Raw genomic sequence first — 20,248 nt, forward strand, 5'->3', positions numbered from 1 at the left:
ATGAAACCATCCTCCAACCACAGAGAAATTTATGATTTTTTTTTTTTTTTTTTTTTTTTTTTTAACAAAGAGACTGTAATGGATAAAGAAATTCAGAGCCTGGCAAGTACTGCTGAACATAATTAACTGGCCTGAAGTGTAAAAGAGAAACAAACAGGGAAACGGCAGCGATAATCTGCCCAGGCTGAATGGAAATAATAAGGATCGCTCCCGCCCAAAACAGAGAGAGACGCTTCTCCAAGTCTCCCTCTATCGACTGAGGTCTCCTCCACAAAGAAAAAGAAATTATCGGCTGGGGCGATTGGCTTATTTACACAGCCTCTATTTCGAGATAACTGTGTTAAGAGGGAAGGCGCTTTGGGAGAGAAGTAGGTGTTTGTCCAGCTGCCATCCACCCCTAAGCTATGAGACCCCCCCCCAAGTGCCATTTGTTTCACTGGAGGGTGGCAGGACTTCTGGATGATGCAGCATCTGGTCTAGGGGCGCTTATTTGGTCACGGTATACRGTAAGAAGCCTCCCCTTTACCAATGAAAAAATCTGTTTTTAGTCAACTGATAATAAAATTCCTAAACTTCTTGGAGAAGCTGCTACTGGCCCGGCTCCTGGAGCTGGGCTAGCCTTTGCACCCGGAGGAATCGGCTCTCTTTAGGAAGGTGACGGCGATGCAGGGCTGCAGCCTCGGGTGATTTCATTCCAGCTTGCTCCAGCACTGCCTCCCTGGAAGCGGTGGAGATGGATGGACCCATCCACCGAAATGCAAGACTCAGCTAATTTCTGATGCAGGGGAGAGACGCACGCACATTTTTCTGCTCTCCAGAATTCATTTACAGCAATTTAAGTGAAGCTGTAATTATATTTGTCAGTGGGGATAAGAGGAGAGAGACAGCGACAATCTGTTGCTTACTTAACTCCAGAGCACACAAGTCCTTCTGGGTGTTCATAGCCCCCACGGGGTGGAGGAAGACTCAAGCTAGTAGGTGCTGGCTTGGGAAACATCCTCTGATTTCTCCCTTGCCAGACAAGGTCACTGAAGCGTACGTTTGCTTTTCAAGATCAGAGCCTCCTTTTGGAGGCCACCCTCCTCCTCATACCTCCCTTTCCACAAGGAAAGGAAAAAAACTGATAAAAGATGAGCAGGCAAAGGATAGAGAATCTGCAAAACAACCTCCTCCTCCCCCTGCCAAATTAATGGAGGTTCAGCTACACTAATAGGGAGAGGACATGAAAAAGCGGGGTAAGCAGTGAGCCAAGGGGTTGCAAACTTGCAACGCTGTAGGAAGCTGAACGCAGCCCCAGACTGATGCCCCAGACTAATCATGAGATCATTCTTCCTTTCAGACTCAAAAATCCTTCAAGCGAGATTTCCTGCAACTGATCTGAGCCCAACCGCAGGCCCTCACGTCACACTGCTTGGCAACTTCTCCGGCAATAGCCACCAACCTCGAGATGAGCCATCAACGTGCCTTTCTCCTCCTTCGGCCACCTGGAAAGGACCGCTCCGCTGCCGTGCCATCCATTGAGGAAATATCGTTTCCTCAAGATTCGCTCAGAATGGTTTTACCTCCATCATCCTTGATGATACGAACCCAGAGAGGGAGTTGTAGCAGCATGAGACAACCAGAGCCTAAAATATTGAGGGGCCCTGAGAAACCATAAAAAGGATCTTTAATTTGGTGCTGTTTTTGGAGAAGGATGGCTCTTCAGAGAGTGCAGGGTGCTGAGCTTGGCCGACGATTGCGTACGTGCTCAAAGAGTGACCCTGCACTGCCYGGACGTTTAACAAATCAGAATATACTCTGAGCTCTTTGCCTACAGGGCAGAGGGAGACATCTCTCCAGCTGAACAGCTGGAAGAAGAATTCAGCGGATTAGCAGGACAGGCAACCATCCATTTCTTCTTCCCCTTATGATCCTTTGGAAGTACCTTGGCCCACTCACACAAAGTCAAACATGAGCTATCCGGGCCAAAATACCCAACAGCTGGGTAAGCAGAGGCCAACAACTTGTTCCATAGGTCCTTATCATCTTGCAGCCTAAGCAGATTAATTTCATTTGTTTTAACTGGGCTTCCTGGGCCGCTGGAAAATAACGGAGGTTTTGCTTGGGGGTTTTCTTTTTTTCMGCTTGCTGGAGGCACAGCCAAGACATCTCACTCAAAGGGGAAGGAACGTTTCATTCCAGCAAACCTGAGAAAAATAAACTTAACACACCAGTTGTCACCAATGATTTCAATCATTTTGCAATTCAGCGCGATGCTGGTGCCTCTCGACAGAGTGTGCCTTGTAAATCGATGGATGTAAATCACTCGACCGCTGGAATATTAAACCGAACCCGCAGCGTTCGCCGTAAACAAGCCTCCGTAACCAGTCAAGGCCTACAACAGCGCGCTCGGCCCGCATCCTGCTCGAACAGGGCGACGGCTAGCACGCGAATGATTTAATAGCGCGAGGAGAGAAATCAATCTAAGGTCACAGGCTCTGCCTTGGCTACAGCGCAACCTGAACCTGTGAACTAAACCTGCAAAATGCCCGTGTTTTTCACAGGACTAGGCAGGCTCGCTTTATAGGGAGAAGGGGGATAGACTTGCAATGAAATATTACAGCTCTGCCGGGAGAAAACTAGTATTTGGAAAAGAGACGTAGTGTGAGAGCCRGGCTCTGCCCCACAGGTAACGTTAGGGACCAGCTCACATCCTTTTAAACTTTAGTTTCTTCCTCCCTTGCTCTCCAGAAGATGTAACCCAGAAACAATTGCAAATACAGGCATGCAAAAGGGAATTGCTCTGGCTTAAAAGTGCTGTGCCAYGCTTTTGGAGACTCGGGGTTAACTCTTGTCTCTGCTCGAGACTCTKCTGGGAAGCTCTGGCATGCCACTTTCTCCCTCCGTTCTTTAGTTTTCAGCGTGTAAACCCTGGATAACATATTTTGATCCATCACTGCCACGTGGACTGTAAGCTCTGTAGGTCTCCTGTTCCTRCAGCTTTTAGCACTATAAGGTCACGATCTGTGAGATATCTGAGGAATGGCAAATGCCGGGAGACCGTGCTTGYCCGTCGATCTGGGCCAGAGCTGGGTAGAGGAAAGAAGCTGATTTGGTGAAGCTGGTGAGCACGTGCTTCGGGGAGGGGGACCGGTGAACAGCGGTGGGATGCCGAGACCCCACCAACAGGGAACGCGAGAAATACCGGGGCACTGCCTCCGTGCAGGGGTACGGCGACGTCGGCCTTCAGCTGCGGAAGCCTGGATACGCGCTAGGACTTGCCGAAGATTAAAAAGCCTAAATAACCAAAGAGAAGCAGACAAAGCAAATCAACTCAAATGATTTGCTCTCTGTGGGAATAACYACCAGGACCCTGCTCTCGAGCTGCTTGTCTTTCCGTGGTTACACATCTTTCCTCCCACTTTGATCTCTTATCGCTCCTGGGATGCAGTCTCGATCTAATTTGGAGCRTAAGCTCTCAGAGGAGCAGGGGCCTTCTCTTTTTATCTTCTTGCAAAGCRCTCGGCACACCTGTGGTGCTAGAGAAATAATGAACAACAACAACTATATGCAACCCATATGGCCACTTGGACCAGTTTCTGGCTGCACGAGTACTATTTGAAGCTCTAAGGCATAGATCATTCACTGTCTTCCTCTAAATTGGTCTGTTTGGGGATCTCAGAGCTGCAGCTCTATAGAAAAGGGAGGGAACGAGCCATAAAATCTGGAACTGGATTTTGATTCTCCCAAAGTTCATGAAATTCATTTCAGAGCTACAAGAACTGGGCAACCAAAGCTAGATTTTGGTTATGACAACCTTTCCCTCCATTTTTAGAAGTGTGGATTGAACCTTTGGGGCTCTTAGCTACGGCAGACTACTTTAAATATTTATGCAGATATTGCTGCTTTGCTCCTTCTGGCCTAAATTGTTCTCTTTACAGATTTTAAATACAGAGAAAAATATGGAGCAATGACATCTCTCAAGAATTCCAGGAAAAGGAGTCCCTCTGCCACCTACCTGCACAGTTACTTTCATCTAGCACTTTAATCTTTCCACCCATCACAGCATCACTTGTCTTCTTCATGCAAACCAAAATGCAGGTCCCTAGCCCACGCAGCTGGCAAGGGCCATGGCACTGCAGACCAGCGCTCCGACTTTCATTTCCAGGCCTCCGGATACGGTTATCTCGTGTTATTACTCACGCTACGGATGCTCATTCTTGCACACATTAATGCATGTCCACAGCTTGAATGAAACGATAACCCTGTGAGGTTAACAGGGCCAACTCCCTTGAGTAAAGCAGCACGTACGCCCATTTGCAGGCTTTTCAACCAGCAGATGCCAAGAGAAAGAGGAACCACAGGCCTTAACTAAGAGGCGTCGTGGCGGATCGAGTCTCAAACTCAGAGGCAGAGTTACATGGGGAAAAGATCTTTCATCGCTCCCTTTGGCTTGGATTTAAGCACCAAGAAAGGGATAATCAGAAGGTGCCCAGGGTCAGGACTAAGGTCCAGCTTGCCCGACTCCTTGTCTCCAAGATTGGCAAGAGCTGTGTACAGACAAGTGTGGGAAGAGATAAGAAGAGGCGATGAGAGTCAGTGCCCAGCTAAGCCACATGCTGCATCCCACATCCTGGATTCAAGCCCCATCCTTGAGCGAAGYGAGCGGCCCTGATCTCTGCAAAGCTCTGAGATATGGAGAACATTTAATGCACGCACGCATGCAGGCTGTGTACACAGCTGACCATATTGACCGCTAGAGAGACACGGGAAAGAACACCGAGTCTTGTTAAAACAAAACAAATACCAAGAAGCGAGGACAAATTTTAACGGGTCCGGCCCTTTCAAACAAAAGACGCGAGGATGGCATTTTCCAAGTCCTCAGCACCGGTCTGGCTCACCTTTTACTGGGATCGATGGCAAAATCTTGCACCGAYGCTGAGGGGGCAAAACTAGGTCAACGCTTAAAGGCTGAGCAGAACTAAAGAGAAAGTACGTTCAGCCGGGGCAGGGAGAGCTTCTCACTAACATTACTCATAGCAAATTCCTCCTAAAGAATCCTCTTCCCTAGCACAGGGAATCAGGATCATACTGGAAGATCTTTAAAGCAAGAGTTTCCCCTTGGGGTGGAAATCCTTGAGGTTCTGAAGAAGACAGGGAAGGAAAGATAACTTACGCCCCAAACTTCCAAAAAGCCAGCCAGAACTGAAGGTTCGTCATCTGCCTTCCACGCATCTCTGCTCCGAACTACAGGTTAAAATTCAAGAGCGGGAGAGAGGACAGCCCAGCCATGCTGGGAAAAAGCATCAAAACTCATTTGCGATGAGTGGTGATAAGCAGGCCGGGCTGCAGCTCCCATCAGTTCAGTAAACACTAATGACGAGGAGAGCACAGACTGTCACTGGTGATAAAGAACGGGCTAAACACTCTATTAGTTTTTCATTTTGTGAATTAATGTTTTTTATGGCGTGTGTACACTTGCTAGTTAATGAATTGTCTTGTTAGAGCTGCCTGCGGAGCTCCTCGTCTGCCTCTGCCGGCAGGCATAAATTTCGCAAGGAAATTAGCACTTTTAAAAAGGCAATAACTCCTCTAAAAGTGGTTTGTTTTCCATTAGTTTTTGCAAATATACAGCCTTGAGAAAGGAATTATCAGGGAAAACTTGTCTCCAAGAGCTAGAGGGGCAGGGGAAAAAAAAAAAACGTGGTGGGAGGTTCTAGCTCCATCGTACAATAACCCACTGAAAGGCTTGCTTGCCGAACACTTTGCTCTAAGTATTTTGCATTCAAGTCTGGAACAGGTGTTTTTTTTTTTTAAAAAAAGCCTCGGTTCATTTACAAAACTCTAAACAGAAATCCATCTTGCGGGCTGCAGAGCAGGTTTTTTTCACTGAAGGATGCAAATTGTGCAGCTGCAGACAGGACTCGGAGAGCTACCACGGATGTAGACGTTGAATATGGAAGACTCTCACTGTATGGTCCAGGGCTTGCTGTCCCAGTGGTCCGCAGCTAAGAAGGCTTCTCCATGTTTAATTTTCCTATTTTCAGTAATTTATAATGTAACTTTCCCCTTCCCTACCCCTCTCAGAAATATTATTTCTTGGGCTGAATAGTACCACCGCAGAAGTGACTTGATTTAGAAAGCTTAGTAAAAATCCATTAATCTGCTTTCGAGTTACGGAAGGTATTTTTTGCCTGTCAAATGTTTCCCACCCTTCTTTGTGCTTGGCTAGCCAAAACCAGCCACACGCTTCACCCGACTAATTCTCATTAAAGACAGGGCAAAATTGCAGCTCCAGCAAAGTCAATGGAGACACTTCCATCAATCCACATGGAGCCAGAAAGTCACCCAAAGCTAATTTCTTTCCCCATTAAAGTCAGTGGCAGCTTTGTCACTGCTTTCAATGAGTAGAGAAGACATATTAAAAAACGTCAACTTTTGTGAATGAACACACAAAAATGAGTGAAAGGAAAACCAAAAAACCTCAAGGCTACCTGCTTTGTGAAATGCACTGTGTCCTTAGAGCTGATGGAGACTATTTTAACTTAACTGTTAATAAAGAATGCTTCACAGCCTTAAGAATAAACATAATGTACACAGCTTAAAATTAATGGCATTTCAATGGTATCTGAGTCAGAGCACGATGTCTCCGCTGTTAACTCATTGATGAGCATTGGGCAGGAACGCTGGGCATTTGTGAAAATTAGAGGAGTCACGAACATGTGAAGCGAGGCAGTGGAGAATGTCAGCAGACATTTATGCATTGTCTTTGCATAAGAGTCTCTACACACCGCTGTTAGGCGGTGACCTACAAGAACTGAAATTATGAATTTCTTCAGCAGGATAAAAGAACACAAAAGACCGGTGTTGGCCACGCGCTTGGGCTAATATAAAAAAACCTATAAAGAGCTGTCAACCTGCACATATGGTTTCCTCAGAACACAAAAATCAGTGACTGGTATTAGGACACTGTGAGAACGCAGCATAACTGAGCCTTGACATAAAAACTGATGCATCAAGACATTTTGTTAAGGAGTTGGTCAACCGGGCCAGGAAAGGGGGAGACACTCAAAACCTGTTGAGATGCCACCAAATTGCCCACACAAACACAAGCACAAACTCGACTTTTTCTTTTCTCTCCTCAGGCCCCTCCAAGATATCGTACTACCCCTTGCCAGTAAACGCCAGAAAAACCTGGGTTAGCATCACTGCAAAACTTCTCTGGATAACAGACATCCTGAGAGGGATATATTTTTAAAAGGACTTTAACCTCACAGTCTTCTGGGCTCACTGGAAGAACGAAGAAGGGAAGTGCTGAAGTCAGCTGGTGTCCTGATGCACAAGAGCTATGGTGCTCTCCTTTGCAAAGAGGTGGGGACAAGGTGAGGAGTGTATAATGCAGATAAATACAGTTAAGTATATACCTTAAGGATCTTTTTCTGGGTGTTGACATTTATGAATGCAACAGTGTTTGGGTGACTGTTTGTTTTTAAATAGGTTGGTTTACAAAACAACAGGAGTAGTAGCATGAGGGTCTATGCTGGAAGACAAACTGGAAGGAATAAGTCTTTTCCAGCAGGATACAGAGAAATGTGTGAACCTGAATGTCCGTGCGAACTATGAATGTTTTCAAGCATAGGGTGAAGAAGGGGAAAAGTGCAGAATCTACTCTCAGGAAAGGAGATGGGCACATCGCAGACTGCCTTACATCAGCAGAACGTTATGCTTTGCATCAGCTGCAGCAGACTTGGGCACAGCCTGATTCTCCCCGATTCCTGCTTATTTAAGAGTCATTTGCCTCAAGTCCTGTATGAAGATAAATGCCAATTAGATGAGAGCAATCCTGTAGCCCACACACTGTGGGAAAGTTTCCAGTGTCAATGCTGAGGCCACAAGTCCAAGTCTGGTCACCTAGTTTTGGAAATGATTTTGACCCATCCACACTACAGTTAAGCTGTTACCTATAACAAACAAAGGAGAAGCACGTGGATCTACTGCTACTAAACTTTGACACCGATGAGTCATTTTGTTCAGAAGAGATACACAGCTCCTAACGCATGAACCAAGTGGTGCAGAGGGCTGGTGGGGACAGCAGGCTCTTTGGAGTTATTTCCACAAGGACCTTGGTTTCCTGGTATTACTCACGAGGGATCCTCATTGTAAAATGGTATGAATGCACTGCTAATTAGGTCACTTATTTACATGACAATCCCCTGTGTCTAAGGCTGGTGGGTGGAAGGAAAGAACACCGGAACCAGAGTAATTAGTGTAATCATAACAGTAAGCTACGTGCTGACCCCACACACCAGATCAATACATGGGACTGCATCGTAGCGGTGCGCCTACTGTCTGAGATAAAGGACCATAAATGCTCAGCATCCAGGTCAGAAAAACAACGTCTCATTTTCTAACCGTTAAATATTTGATGTAAAGCTTCAAGGCTGGAGCTAGCAGTAACCACTAATCCATAAGAACAGCTCTGCTGCAGACCTTCAAGGGAAAAAAAGGCACTGAAAGGCACTGGGAGATGACTTTCACAAGAAGACAAAAGCTCTTCATTAACTTAGTTGACTGATGCCTGTGTGGTTTTAATCCCTGGGATCCAGCAAAACAGACCCATATCTGAGCTATGAAATTTTATCATCAAAATTGTAACACAAATCAAAATAATCTCTTAAAGCTCAGGCTCTATCAAAGTAGCCACTGTGTCTTCATGAGGTTAGCAGCTCCCTGCCAGTCTTGAAGGCTGGCCTTTACTGTTACTACAGTAAAGTAGCATTACTGTCCCAAACAAATGTTCAGTGCTGCTAGTCCTCCAAAAGCCGACTCAGCTAGGAGGTACCAGCTGGATTCTTGTCCGCTGTCTGAATTGTTCTGCTCAGCTCTTGGTCAGCTTTGGTGATGTTATGAGATCAAGAGACGCAGCTTGGCTTTTGGATCCCAAGACGATTTTGCTGACTAGGCACTTGGAGAAAAAAATATCCCATTTTAATAGCTTGGGTCAAACCATTCAGTCTGGAAGCTCTTTGAGAGAAATGGCTCTTGGAGTCACCGATAAAAGGCTCATAAATGCTGTATGTCAGACTGCTGCCAGATACTTAATACCTCCTCTCTGAATGTCTTTTGAAAGGCCTTTGCGCTCTGACACTGGTTAGGCTTTTACTGTTCAGTACAGAGTAAATCCAGATGCCCTGCTGTATCTGCTGAACCCAAGGTCTAAATATTATCTTAGGAGTTTCCAGCCCAATTGTGGCAGCTTTCCAAAAGGTAAGTACATTTGTAACTTCTAGTAAAGCTTCTTTAAGAAGGTTTTGGTGGGTATTTTTGGTCTGCTAATTAAGTAATTTAAGTAATCAAAAGATTAATTCAGTGGTGATCACAGTGCAGGTGATTACAATGGTTCGGTTCGGACTTGAGAGATCCGCATTTTGTTGTGCTTGAGGATGGCAAAGTTCTCCTGCCCTTGCTCATGGGATACCCACGCGGGGGAACCCACAACTTGAGGCACATCTGTCATTTCCCATTTAAACACTAACCCAAAGCACTTTGTGGACAAAGGTGTTTGTAGTAGCAGAGAGATGGCGTTGGTCACCTCTGCAACATCCAAGAGACATCAGCACAAGAATCGGCTGAGCAGTGGGACTGACAAGAGGGAGCTATGTGGACTGGAGTCACTGCGATGCAGATAAGACACCCAAGAAGATCTTTTCATGTTGGCTTCCTCTACTTCTGCTCTGAACCATCTAGTGTCTGCATGAGCACATCCAGCACCACTTTGAACCAGCAGTTCCCAGACCAAATGAATACACTCTGCCCTCGAGCAGGGCTTGACGTCCTGAGCTTATTGCAGGACTAACCACATTCATGTGGTCAGCTCAGGGCATGGGCAGGGTGAACTTGCATCCACACCATATAGACACAAACTGAGTCAACGTGATCAGTCTGGATGGCAGAGCTGGAAAGGGATCAGCCTGGGACACTGGCATCTCCCTTCAGACAGTGTGTGCACTGCCTTGAGATGGAAAAAGATGTACACGTCTGTATTAGGACTGAGAAAGGGGTTTGACCAAGCTTTTAGCATTTACAGAATACAGCACTAACTGTTCAGTCTCTTAAGTGAAACAACAAAAATTGGACGATGAGACTGCTTAAGAAGCTAAAATGGAAAGTGCTCATTTAGAACAAGTTATATTGAAGCAATAGGACACCATTAGATAATACAAGCCCTCAAAACATATCTTTTTAAGTTAATGGCAGATGTTTTGGATTGGGAAGAAATTTGCGTGTTTTTCTGTTTTACAAGGAAATGCACTTTTGCTGTGATAATGAAGCAACAGAATTCACTAAGTCCTTCTGCTGCATGAGGTCAGGCACGTGCTGATCAGCTTTAATCTGGCTTTTAAATAAGGTTGTCTATTAACCAAAGGTGTCTCCAAAAAAGTTCCCCACGAGCAATCAATACAGCAAGATGCATTACAAGTTCAATGACAGAAAAAAACACCCAAGTCCCAACTTGTGAGAAATATAGCCACATTTAAGAGCTGAATTCAGTTCATTCGAAACACTGGGGTTAAGCACAAAGAGGCACCTGAGCTCACCACCACAGTGTGGCCTGACTACTAAATGAAAGGCATCAATTTTAACACCACGTCGGGCCTGATTTTCATTTGTACCGAGGCCCCTTTACAGCACTCTGCCAGCAGAAAGGGGCCTTAAAAGTGACCGTAAATTATAGCCCCTTTACTCTGGCAGAGTGGTATAAAGGGGCTCCATCATCAATTTTTAAAGACCTCACTTTCTCGAGTGTTGCAGGATGCTTTCTATCAGCCATCAAAGCCTATTTCAGTAGCGGGAGGCATACGGCGCCAGGCAAAGGGACGGCTGCCGCGCGGTACGCTAAGTGGCCCAGAATAGTCCTGCTACGTAATGGCCTTCACTAACCTTTTCAAAGTATTCTGAGATCTGTGGCTGGAAAATGCAATGCAAATGCTGAGTGCTATCATTAATAAGAGCCAGCCCGTGACAGATAATCTGCACTATTTGGTAAAAAGCTGTTAAGCCAACCTTTTTCCCCCCCTTCGCTTCTGGATAAAGCCTCAGCTCATCAGAAAGGCTGCGAGGCGAAGTGCTGCCCGTCTGCAGAATGAGCGGTGACAGCATCTTCTGCATGTCCCCCTTTGATTCTGGGGGGAAAGCACCCACAAACAGAAGGTTACCCGCTTTGGAGCCATCCTGGATAAAATAAGTTTGCTATATGGATTGCTGATCACTAGGAAAGGTCCCGAGAACTGCAAACTCCTCACATTGAAGTTTTGGCCAAGCTCTGCTCTGATCACAATGTAAATCACAGCGAGTTCTCCTTGCTGACCCCCCAAATATCTCTGCATTTTATAACGCCTTAAAAACACACTAACAAACCAAAATACCTTCTGACAGCATTCCTAACCGGACTCAGCTATCAGGCCATAGCCATGTTCTTTCTGCCCTTCAACATCATCAGAAGAAGCCAGCGATTCCTAGGCTTTATTGCTGGTGTCCTCGTTGTGAATTCCCTTCTAAGCATTTCTGCAATCAAATCTGGCAGGTTCATAGCCCCATTCGAGACTGAGGCTGCTAATTTGGAAATTGCGGGATTACAGTCAAACACGGCAGCGGGAATTATGAGCGCTCCAGGAAAATTGCCGCATGTCAAAACGAAGCCCATGACAGCAACAACCGCCACGCTGCGCCCTTTACGTCCTGCGGTACGATCTGAATTGCTTGGGTGGGAAAGGGGGGGATAAAAAAGAGCTAAGACTCAAATGGGAAGCGGCTTCCTCGAGAAGAACAAGAGGGATTTATCTGGCTATCTGCATATTGGCAGCTGCATTGCTTTGACATATTGACATCACTTAAACAATCTGCTGCCGGCTCTCGGGGCCGGCCTGATTGCAGAGGCGCGGGCAGGAAGGCTCCCGGCCAGCGGGAACAGTCTGCAGCCTTGGCGGAGACGTGCCCTGCCTTCCCCCCCTAAAAAAGGGTCCACGTAACGTGGCAGGGGGAGAGCTGCAAAGCCTCGTGCAGGTCAACGGTGTGTGCAAGCCCCCCTCTTTCCGAGGGGGAGCGTGGCGTTTCCGCGTTTCTCATTAAAATCTCACGTGCGGATGGCTCAACCGCACGCAGTGATTAGCTCCGCGTCTCATGCAAATCGCCGCGCTTCCAGCGAGCGACGGCAAATCGCGTCTGCCAAGTGACAGGCGGGTAGCTGCGAAACGGCGCTCCGCTGTGTTTGCTTTGCTGCTTGCGGAGAGCAGCAAAGTTAACCCTTCCTCGAGGGCCCGCAAGTCCAAGCGACGGAGGTCCCCCGTGCACCGAGCTCCAGCACAGGGCTGCTTCCCCCGGAGGCAATTACGGCCGAGCTGCAAAACTTAATTCCTTGTACTCGCGTTTCGTTTTCTAAATATTTAGAGTTCACCTTCTACTTTCTGCCGCTGCAGGCACAGGATCAGCCTGAAGCCTGTCTGAAGCCAGGCTCGTGCAGAAGACTTTGAATCTTGCCATTTTAAAGGGTTTTTGCTTCTTGTGGCAACATCTGAGGGACGCTGGGGGAGATGGGGAGGAGCTGGGGTCGCAAATCAGGAGCGGGGCCAAGCTGAATCTTAAGTGAACAGTCAAAGAAATCATCAGTTTGGCTTGGTTTTAGAGAACAGCATGTTTTGGGTCCTTTAACCTTCATGCTTTTGAAGCTTTTCTCTGCAGAAAAGGAGGGATGGGGGTATGTGCGCCGTTTCCATTTACAGTAAGGGTCTCAGCTGATCACGTGAACCTGGGAGCTGGGGCGCTACGAAAAGCAGCAAACACCGCGCAATAAAAAGATAGGTCGTGGCAACGCTCGGACTTTTTTCCACTTCTGCCTTCTTTTCAATACCCAAAAACCCAATACTTGGGGCTCCTTGATGCACCTCCCAACTTTGACTACTCACGGAGCCTCAGCATCCCTTTCTAAAAGGATGCTCTTTTTGTCGGTAAGGCAATGGAAGGAAAGGACACGTCTTTCTTGGGACTACTGCTAGAGGCCTGTTCTTCAAGACCAACCTGTCAAAGGTACTGAAACTCCAAAAAATTCTTCATTAAAGACGAGAAGCAGAAAGCACGCACAGAAAGTGAGGATAATAGACTCGGCAAAGCTTTGGGCAGATGCAAGGATATCTACTTATCGATACACATGCGCGGACACATCGTACAAATGTAAAAGCTTCACCTGACTTCCAAAAAGCCATGTAGAAGAGAAAGACAAGTCTGTCTTCACGTGAGCGAGTCGTTTTAAACGCGGTGTTTCAGTCAGCAGGGCACTAACTGCTGACTGCAGCAATCCAAAGGCACAAGAGGCCAAACAGTCTTCAAAAGGGTACCTACAGCTCGCGGAGCTAATGGCTAATCTTTCATCTTTCTACCTACACACTGCACGCAACCATCTTAAAAACATAAAGATTGTCCCAACTTCTTCGTCGTGCATAATAATTCCTTTTTTTGTAAAATACTCAGAGGGCTTCAGACGGCTGAAGCTCTGGCAGGGGAAAAGCATGCGTGTGTAACACATCTGTGGACGGCACGGCAGAGAAGCAGCGGAGGAAGAGGAGAGGAAACCTCACTCCCATTTTCATATATAACCTGTTTAAAATTTGCTTGACTTCCCCAGTTGATTCATCCACTTCCCACAACTTTAATCCCGAAACGGTTATTGTTAAAAGGAAGTTTGTATTCCCTCAAAAGACAAGAGAAGAAGAAAATGACTTTGTCATATCTGACTGGTTCGGAAAATACAAAATCCAATTCTGAGGGAAGGCAGATAAGGGGAGAGCTATGGAAGAGCCATCAGCTTAGCAAACACTAAATAATGAAGAATGCAGAGACTGCCCAGCATGATAAAACACTCTATTAGCAAGACTGTTTTTAAATGAGCGATAATTGTGGCACATCCACAGCGAAAGGTTATTGAATTTTTATCTGGAGTAAGGGGCCTTTTGACAGCCTAACCACAAAGCCACCAAACATAGCCCCCTTTTTAGCGGGTTTCCCAAAAGACTTCAATATGTGCCCAACCCTGCCTCTTGGTTTCCTAACACGAATAGCTGTGCCCATAAGTTGGCCATTTACAGTCAAGGAATCTCCACCAGAAGAGCTGCAGACTTTCTCCAAGGAAGGACAACGGGGCTACCACCACCATGTCATGGGCTTGGTGGAGATATGGTATTTCTGGCAATGCACCAAAAGTTCTGGTCCCAGTCACTCACTGAAAGCTTTGACAATGCTTTGAGTGAGGCCAAGATTTAATCTCAAGGTGCTGGGACAGAAATGAGTCTCTAGAAAATGGTCAAAAACCTGGACACGTGCTTTCTTTCTGACACTTGCCTGCCTATTAGAAGCGAGGAAAACTCCCCAAATGTTGGGAAAACACACTTCAGCTATAAAATGAGACACAGATACCAGTGTGCAGGATAGCAAGTACCCAGACTAAAGAGTGATACAGTTAAGATGCACATCGAGTTGTCATCCTAACAGGGAGCACCAGACAGACTGTCACTCAACTCAAATTGGTTCCCTACTTCTTCAGTAATGCTTTCATTTACTCATCACGCATTGGCCCAACACGCGGTGCGCACGGATGATAAAACCCTACCAGTTAATGGGATTATTACTAGTTAAGGGGATTATTGCTCTTGTTCAAGCATAGACACCATAACGTACCGTTCATTCCAAAGAGTAAAATAAAGCAGAAGACAGAGTTGCTCAAAGGAAGGCAACAGCTGCCCAACAGCTCCAAGTCAGCTCCCGACAGCGAGCTGGGGGAATAACAGCCTCCTGAYTTGCATATAAAGAACGAAGCATTCCAGTTGCATTAAACCCGGGTTTCACACCTGCATTTCTTAAAATCAAAGTTACCGATGCTGAAACTGAGGAACGATTTAAGAGCTGGAGCAACTTTTGAATGGTTGCAGAGCTGAGGAAGCCTGCTCCACTTAGGGCAATCTGAGCTCTGATGAGCTTCAGCCCATGGTAGAAAAAAAATCCTTTATTTAGCTTTACTTTTGGCCAGTTTACTTCCCTTCCTCCCTCTCTCACCCTGATTCTCACTAATATGCTGTGGCTAGAGGCAATCAGATGATCAGAAATTCAGGTGATCAAACCCAACATGGAAGAGAACAGAGCAACTCGTGTGACAGCTGAGCACAGCGGCATTAACATTGTATGACTCTGAAACAATACTAGGTGGTTTGAACTCTTTTCTCCTCCCAGCTCAGTCCAAGCACATTTGTGTTGCTGTTCTCCTCCTGTCCAGGTGGGAAGCAAGCAGACATCTCATCTCATTTTTCCTCTGTTCTTTATTCTTTGTATTCTCCCCCCAAAGAATTGCGCTCCCCTGTATATCATTGTAGCTTGCTGGATTTGTAAATACTTCTGACTTATACCACCACCTCTGCCCCTTGGCACCACTTTTTCTTTCTCCCACATAGACTGCAGTCAGCTCTATTGATGTTCCATTTATGAGAAATATTCCACCAGGTTTCATTTATAACCATGAGGTCAACAGCCACTATCATTTCCTAACACTGCTAGTTCTTCCTCTTGTTTCAGACATTCCTGGCATTTGTATACAGACATTTTAGTGCGTCGGTATGAAGTTATTACAAAGGAAGATGAATTTTTATTGTCAGGAGGATGCTGCCAAGTAAAATATTACACTTCGTACTTTTATGTTTATTCACGGCTGTGTGTAACATCTTCTCAGAAGCTAGAAAGTCATGTGCGTACCCTTTTATGTTTGGAAAATATTGATTTTTTGAAAGTTTTGAGTTTCAGCTAGAACTGAAATTATCAGAGATGTTTCTATTTCTAACAACTGTGACTGTTCGAGCGCAACTCCTCAGCCAAAAGAACTCCCCCTGTAACTAAAATAAAGTTCTGGGAAGAAGTATTTGGCTATTGAATTTTAATAGCATTTACCGTTGTGCTTTGATATTCTTACAACGGACACACTGTGAGAGCACAGCACTTCTTGTTGCTCGGCTATCCAGAACTCCATGTAGGGGTTATAGGAATTTTAAAGCCCCCCGTAACATTTTGGGTCTTTACATGTCAGGTGACTGTATAATCTTGGTTATCATTCTGGATCCCAACAAAGTGATCAAAGGCAGCTGGAGTGCAAGAGCTTAAAGGCTCCTGCTCTAGAGCAGAGCTATAAACCATGGGAAGGATCGTCGTTCAGCCACAGAGAAGCCAGAAGATCGTCATTCAGCCATAGAGAAGCTCTGCTCTCGGGGGGCAATTACTTAAACTGAGATATAAAGCGACGATCTTACTGTTTAGCGCCAGCGAATGGCCCCCATCGCTTTCTCAGAAAATAAGACCGAGGTGATTTTCAATGCCGAATTCCCATGAAAGTTCAGAAGAGCGGGTTGCCCACAGACCTGCTCTTCTGTGACTATCTTCCCCCAGGATCCYGCTCCACTGCAATGTGCTTTTGGGTGACAGCGCTGGTACAAACTGCCAAAATGCAGTCCATCCCCAGTATGTCCCCTGGTATTCTGGTATCCTACCAAGCTGTGCAACTTTTTTCGCTGTTAAGCTCTTYTTCTCCTCTACTCCTCATCTACGGCGCCGTGTTACAATTAAACAGATGCTTCCTTCCATGCCTGGGGCAGCTGCATTTAATATAATCCATATTGCCTGCATGGAGACAACAGAGGACGCTCAATGTTTGTAAAACGCACGCTGTTACACTAGAGGGACCGAGGGCAAGGCAAAGCGTTAAAACAAATTTACGGCTACTTCCTCAGGGCCAACCTCTGGCACATCACAGCAGGCAGGCGAGAACCAAACCCCCCGGCCCTAAGAAAAGCTTAGACCCGTGCCAGCTGAGCTAAAGTAAAATCCCCAGGAGTCAGTAACAGCAGAAGTGCTAAGAGACACGGATTAAGAGTTGTYGCACTATTCAGTGTGCGCTGTCTAAATCTTTACAGCATTTGTTTCTCAGCGTACAACCAAAACTCTTTCCGAAAACGATCAGAATAAAAGGACCTGGCATTATACAGCCTATCTATTACAAAAAAAAACGTTTAAAAAGAGACGGCTAGGAAGATTGCCAATTGAGTTAACTGGCTGGCTGCATATCCCTCAATTTTTTAAGGAGCAGAAAAGAGAGGCGAGTCTGCTCTTCTGAGCGACCGGAGCACGGCTGGGCGAGCGCGCTGCTGCAAGGCTGATGAGCCAACGATTTTCAACTTCCGAGGAGAGCAATAATCACACGTAGCTGCATCCCGCGGACCGTAGCGCTGCTACTACGGCATGGGATCGAGGTGGCTATCAGGTCGAAGACGTCATCTTCGGCACAGTGCCGCCCCGTTCAAACGCAATCTGCTGACGTTAATCACGCCAGGGTCCCCAGCGATGTCCACACAACAGCATTGCCATCGTGGTGAAAAGTATTTTGTGCTATTAAAACAGCTTAATATGTGTTGGTAGAAAGGATTCGGGCAGCAAGCGGAGCCTGCTTGTGCCGAGCTCTGTTTCTGGTGCACAGCCACAGCTCCGAATGCGAGCCAGCACTGACCACGCCGATAACGGCGATAAGAGGAGAAGCAACACTAATCACGTCCCTGCGCGCCAGCCAGCCAGAAAAATCACTATTCTCCGGGGTGAGGAGGGAAAGCTGAAGCACGGCCAAGTGAAAGGATCTCGCGAAGGCAACGCAGGCAACCCTTGACGGCCAGGAGCAGAAGTGGGGGCTCCTCCAGGCTCCCGCTTCCCTGTCCTCCCCGCACCCCAGCTCAACCAGGGTTACTTCTGCCTCCGCAGAGCGAATGGCAGTGCCCCGCTGACATGTACACCAGGGCACTCCTCATTAAGAGCTGCTCAGCTTCTCCACTGAATTTATTTTATATCTCTCTATATTTTAAATATTCAGTGAGCTAGTGATGCTTTAAAGACAATGAAACTTGTCTCGGCGGCTCAGCACTGACATCCTTTCCTATAAAACGTCATTAGCAGGGACTGCTGGAAAACTCAAGGAAGCCCTGAAAGACTGGTCAGAGCTTATGGGAAAGGTGATGCTCCTGGCATCCTCACCCGGTGCCCACCACGCAGCCCGAGCCGATGCCACACCACAGCGCTCACCAGGAGGAACGAGACTGAGCTGCTTTGCTTTCAGTGCTCCTCTGAGCTCTCTGAAGAACTGAACGTGCCTAGGAGAGATGCCTTGGGTGACCTGCAAGCTGGTAGAACCGAACTTTGTCAACAGACGTAAAACCCCTTTGAAATCGAGTACGAAGGAGGTCCCCTCCCGTCACTACAATATAATTGTCTAGGTTTCCACCTTTGAGACAAAGGTGGCCCTAACCCGTGGTAGCTACTTACTCTGGGTGGCTGAGAGGCTGGAGAAGGCCGCCTTCGTGCGACCAGCCAACCACTCCAGGCTCTCGTGCATGTTGGCCAAGGCCTTCAGGTCGCTGACGTCGCGCAGGATCTCCTGCTGGGGGATCAGCTTATCTCCCAGGTTTCCAATGAGAACTTCTGACTCTTTGCCGAAAGCAGCCCTGAAACGCAAACCAAAACCACCCACGTAAGTACAGCACAGGGTCGCTAGGGGAAGAGAGCAGCCACACCACCGACAGCGTCACGCTGGCCAGCGCTGAACTGTTCCAGCAAGCGGCTTCGAGAACTTCATCTGCTGGAGTTTTTAATGCCTCGTTACAAAGAATAAAAAATTCTGCAGTTCACGACACCTCTAGCTCACAATCTCTTAATTCAGTTTTACTCCCCGTGGTTACAAATTGCAGCCCAACCAACTGCAACACCCCTTCCCCCCCCCAGCATTTACACCCTTCGGAGACAGGCAGATGCTTTCCCCGTCTCTCTGTTATATGCATAAATAACATATTGCACATGCAGTTCTTTTAATCTTCCCTTGCAAGTCAGTCCTTCCAATCCCCGAATCCATCTTTTTCATATATACATCAAAAGAAACGTACCACGAAACCTGATGGCTTAAAAGGACAAAGGGACAAAAAAAAGGGTTTTGAATATTACTCTGTGCATTATTTTACTAGTACGGATGCAGCACCTGGTGAAAAGGGACGACCAAGACAAATGTGTTTACACCACATAATGATTTGCACATAAAATCTGAAAAACTTCCTTCAGGGTTTGTAAATGCTCACTCCGGTGTCGCGCTCCATCTTTCGCATTCAGATTTAGCTTTCTCAATACTCATCTCCGCAAAGAGCTAGTTGGGTAAAGTCCCTGAAGGATTTTCACGGCGTATTCGCCTCTTTTGCAGGTCAAGAGACTAATCCCAGGAGCAACTCTCCTCCAGTATGACTTTTTGCGTAGCATTAGGATGGAGAATCCTGGGCAATGCTTCCTACATCTAATTACAACAGCTTCTGGATGAAATACTTTATTGAAAGACTCCAAGTGACGGCACATTTGCCATGGTCCTCAGTACACTGTTCCAATCATTAGTTGCTCTTTTTGTAACAAATTTGCATTCCACTTTCATTCAACTTTGCAAACCTCAACTTCCCGTCATTAGATCTTTTATGAACTTACAATGAGGAATCATGCTGCTGAGCATAATAGCTGCAACGAGCTGCAGCAAAATAATTCCAGCAGTGGCATTTTATATACTTTCTAAGTAGTTTTATTGCCAGCATCTCACTAGATTTGTGGGACTTCACTGTCACTTGTGGAAAAAAAACAACAACTCTGAAATGGTTTAAAATTGCTCAGCTGAATTCATTAAAAGCACAAAATAAAAATAACCTTCATTAAAAAAAAAATCTCTTTGAAGATTTTCTTCTGCTTGACAATGAAAAATATGTTGCCTCAGGGCTGTATCCCTGGTACTATGGTTTGGGAGAAAACCTTCTCTACTGGCTATGTCTGAGGACTGAGACACAAGGATGTCTCCATCCTCAGAAGAATACAGCAGTGTTAATTTAGCTGCTCCTCTTCTGTGTAGGATGACGTTAATTTTGACCCATTCCGGCTATCTGAAATAATTAAATCCTTTCTGCACTTCAAGAAAGCCCTAAAAAGCTTTCCTGAATGGGTATTTCTACGAGATTCATCTCAGGGATATGTTTTTCTTTCCCCCAGCTCAACCACCCCTCTTGATTTAGGCTATCAAATCCCAGGGGCGGCTGCACCAGTTGCTCCGACGGAAGAGTAGGAAAGGAAGCGCTTGGTGAATTTCTACCTCCTTCAAGGTGGCTTACCCGCACAAAATGCA

The 20,248-nt window shown here is 46.3% G+C and overlaps 1 protein-coding gene across 3 annotated transcripts in view; it reads right to left on the reverse strand.

Moving 5' to 3' along the window:
* EXOC4 (exocyst complex component 4) overlaps positions 1-20,248 on the reverse strand; it is a 391,280-nt gene that overhangs the window by 41,733 nt on the left and 329,299 nt on the right. For all 3 annotated transcript variants that reach the window (XM_026091145.1, XM_026091148.1, XM_026091146.1), the window contains exon 14: positions 18,373-18,551. In XM_026091145.1, the coding sequence (XP_025946930.1) occupies positions 18,373-18,551 (179 nt within the window). The remainder of the gene's footprint in view (positions 1-18,372; positions 18,552-20,248) is intronic.

The sequence above is a fragment of the Apteryx rowi genome, unplaced genomic scaffold (assembly GCF_003343035.1).
Source record: "Apteryx rowi isolate R43461 unplaced genomic scaffold, aptRow1 scaffold_9, whole genome shotgun sequence".
NCBI lineage: Eukaryota > Metazoa > Chordata > Aves > Apterygiformes > Apterygidae > Apteryx > Apteryx rowi.